Consider the following 3,502-nt stretch of genomic DNA (forward strand, 5'->3'; position numbering starts at 1 on the left):
TCCTCCACCTAAAGGTGTGTTTTGTTCTGCACATTTAATTCAGTAAAATTAAATGTGTATAAATGGCTTCAAATGCTGGCATTTTACGATTTGAAACTTTTTTTTTTTTTTTCTTTTGTAGGTAATTCTAGATATATTCCCCAAAATCAAGTAAAAGGAACTGGCCGCAATGCAGCGGAAGCTACCGGCTCCCGTGCCTCGACAGGTGAAGCTACCGGCTCCCGTGCCTCAGCAGGTGAAGCAGCCACCCATAATGCCTCTGCAAGCGTCACGACTGGCCCAAATACCTTAGCTGAAGCAACTGGCCACAATGCTTCATCAAGTGCCACGACTGTCCCAAATGCCTTAGGTGAAGCAGCTGGCCACAATGCTTCATCAAGTGCCACGACTGTCCCAAATGCCTTAGGTGAAGCAGCTGGCCACAGTGCCGCGCAAGCGATCACCCATAATGCCTCGGCAAGTATGGCAACTGGCCCAAATACCTTAGGTGAAGCAACTGGCCACGGTGCCTCGGAAGCAACTGGCCACGGTGCCTCGGCAGCGGAAGCAACTGGACACAGTGTCATGCAAACGGCCACCCATAATGCCTCAGAAGCGGCCAACCACAATGCCTCATCAAGCGTCACGACTGGCCCAAATACCTTGGGTGAAGGAGCCGACTCCCGTGCCTCAGCAGAAGCAGCAACCCATAATATCTCAGCAAGCGTCACGACTGGCCCAAATACCTTAGCTGAAGCAACTGGCCACAATGCCTCATCAAGCGCCACGACTGGCCCAAGTGCCTCAGGTGAAGTAACTGGCCACAGTGCCTCGGCAGCGGAAGCAACTGGCCACAGTGCCACGCAAGCGGCCACCCATAATGCCTCGACAAGTGTGGCAGCTGGCCCAAATACCTTAGGTGAAGCAACCGGCCACTTTGCCTCGGCAGCGGAAGCAACCGGCCACGGTACCTCAAGTGCGGAATCTGGTTCAAATGAAGCGACAGGCGCCCTTGCCTCGGCAGAAGCGGCAGGCGCCCTTGCCTCGGCAGAAGCGGCAGGCGCCCTTGCCTCGGCAGAAGCGGCAGGCGCCCTTGCCTCGGCAGAAGCGGCAGGCGCCCTTGCCTCGGCAGAAGCGGCAGGCCTTGAACAGGAGGGCCAACTCCTCAAGCAACATGGATTTTAGCAGCAGTGATGTTTCTCAGGATTTTGGGTATGAGGGTGACAATGAAAGCACCCAATGTGTCAGCTCCAGCAGCGTTCAAGGCAGCATCGTTGAACAGTCAGTTCTCGTACCAACATAGTTACAAATCGTATGAGAATGGCAATACTGTCTACTCCCAAACCTGCCACACCACTGGGTAGGTTATGCAAACAACTCTCGGACTGTAGTGACATCTCTGAACCAAGCATATCCCCACCTGCTACAAACTCACAACCTGCTAAAGTAGCCCCGCCACAAGGGAACGGCTACTTGGATGCAATGTAATGTGCAACTACTACACTCACCTGCACTTTGCGTTCTGATTTTGAAATCCGTTGTACTAATCATCTATCAACAGAATTGCAATGGTAGATTCATCCTTTGGATGACAATTTTGAGTTGTTGCTGACACTTTAAGCTTCCACTGTATGCTTTTGTGTTGGCCAGGGAGTTGCTGCTGCTCATTCTACCCTGCATTACTTGTAAAACAATAAAATATTGTACCTTTTAAAAGTGCCTCCTTGTGTTTTGAAATAGTATGTGTTTTAATGTCTACCTTTGGCTTGCTGGTTGAGAACGGTGTTGGTTGCCAGTGCAATTTGTAGTAATTGGAATGTGGTTCATAGTTCCTTATCTTTTGGATATCAAATTTATTTTTATCTTTGCTGCTGGTTGACAAACCCCAAGATTGTGTCTACGTTAAAGCCACTGACCACGTTTACATGTACATCAATATCCCGTTATTCGGGATCCTGAAGTATTTATTTTGTGTTGACATGTAAACATCAAATCCTGTTTTACAAAAACCCGAGAAAGCTTGTACCCCGGAGATGGGCTACTGTGGCATGTAAACCTCTTCTGTTTTTGTGGTATGCGCAGGCTCCGTTTCGCATCTCATGGTTGTCTGATTGACTCTGTCAATCAATTTAAAGTGGGCTACCTGTCCAGTTTGATCCACCATAACTGAGCTTAATGGCTACTTTCACCCCTAATTTAGACACGTTTCTGCTTACTTAGGTAGGCCATTTGTCAACTATAGTTTAATACATGCAGCTTCTCTTCTGTCATAACTTGTTGCCCCAGAAGACTAAAGTAGTGCTCACAAATGTCTTACGTTGATAAGATGACTAATGCATTCATTCTAACAGGTAAAATTATTTAAGGACCAGGTAGCATGCTAGAACACAGTGGAAACATTAGTCCTGTGCCAAATGTCATTGTAACAGATTTTAAGGAAATGGAAAGCTGAGAATGGTAACTTCAGTTAGTCTGGGTGTGTATTTTATGTGGTTGAAATGCTGTCTGCTTGCAAAAGTGTCAAAGATGACACATTACACGTGCATTGGCATTTTCCCCGAGACGCTGATAGAAATATTTATCCACTCTGTTCCCAAGACAATTTTAAAGAGATTTTTATTTCACTGCAACTGAAGTTAAAATAAACTCTGCAAAAAAAATCAACGTCCTCTGTGTCCTGTGTTTATTTCCAGCAAACTTAACGTGTAAATATTTGTATTAACATAAGATTCTACAACTGACACAAACTGAGTTCCACAGACATGACTAACAGAACTGGAATTATGTGTTGCATTAAGTACTGCAATACATCTCCTCATGGACTGCACCAGATTTGCCAGTTCTTGCTGTGAGATGTTACCCCACTCTTCCACCAAGGCAGGCTTTGTTTGGTGTGAGTGAAGTAGGATCTGTTACGAAATTGGAAGCCGATTCTAGATTGAATTATGGATTGGAGATGCTTATGAGTCTGGAAGGAGAGTTCACAGCCTAGCCAGACACCTAATTATTTGTAGTTGTCCACATATTCTAAGTCAGAACCGTCCAGAGTAGTGATGCTAGTCGGGCGGGAGGGTGCGGGCAGCGACCGGTTGAAAAGCATGCATTTGGTTTTACTAGCGTTTAAGAGAAGTTGGAGGCCACGGAAGGAGTGTTGTATGGCATTTAAGCTCATTTGGAGGTTAGTTAACAGTGTCCAAAGAAGGGCAAGATGTATACAGAATGGTGTCTGCGTAGAGGTGGATCAGGGAATCACCCGCAGCAAGAGCGACATCGTTGATATATATACAGAGAAAAGAGTCGGCCCGAGAATTGAACCCTGTGGTACCCCCATAGAGACTGCCAGAGGTCCGGACAACAGGCCCTTCGATTTGACACACTGAACTCTGAGAAGTAGTTGGTGAACCAGGCGAGGCAGTCATTTGAGAAACCAAGGCTGTTGAGTCTGCCGATACGGGGATTGACAGAGTCGAAGGCCTTGGCCAGGTCGATGAAGACGGCTGCACAGTACTGTCTTTTATCGATG

General features: G+C 46.9%; 1 protein-coding gene across 1 annotated transcript; it reads left to right on the forward strand.

The window, feature by feature from the left end:
- Positions 1–462: 462 nt before the first annotated feature.
- Positions 463–1,164, forward strand: LOC139399441 (autotransporter adhesin BpaC-like). Its single transcript, XM_071144848.1, has one exon. The coding sequence runs from the start codon at positions 463–465 to the stop codon at positions 1,162–1,164; it is 702 nt and encodes a 233-aa protein (XP_071000949.1).
- The last annotated feature ends 2,338 nt before the right edge of the window (positions 1,165–3,502 follow it).

Source organism: Oncorhynchus clarkii, unplaced genomic scaffold, assembly GCF_045791955.1.
Source record: "Oncorhynchus clarkii lewisi isolate Uvic-CL-2024 unplaced genomic scaffold, UVic_Ocla_1.0 unplaced_contig_9385_pilon_pilon, whole genome shotgun sequence".
Taxonomy (NCBI): Eukaryota; Metazoa; Chordata; class Actinopteri; order Salmoniformes; family Salmonidae; genus Oncorhynchus; species Oncorhynchus clarkii.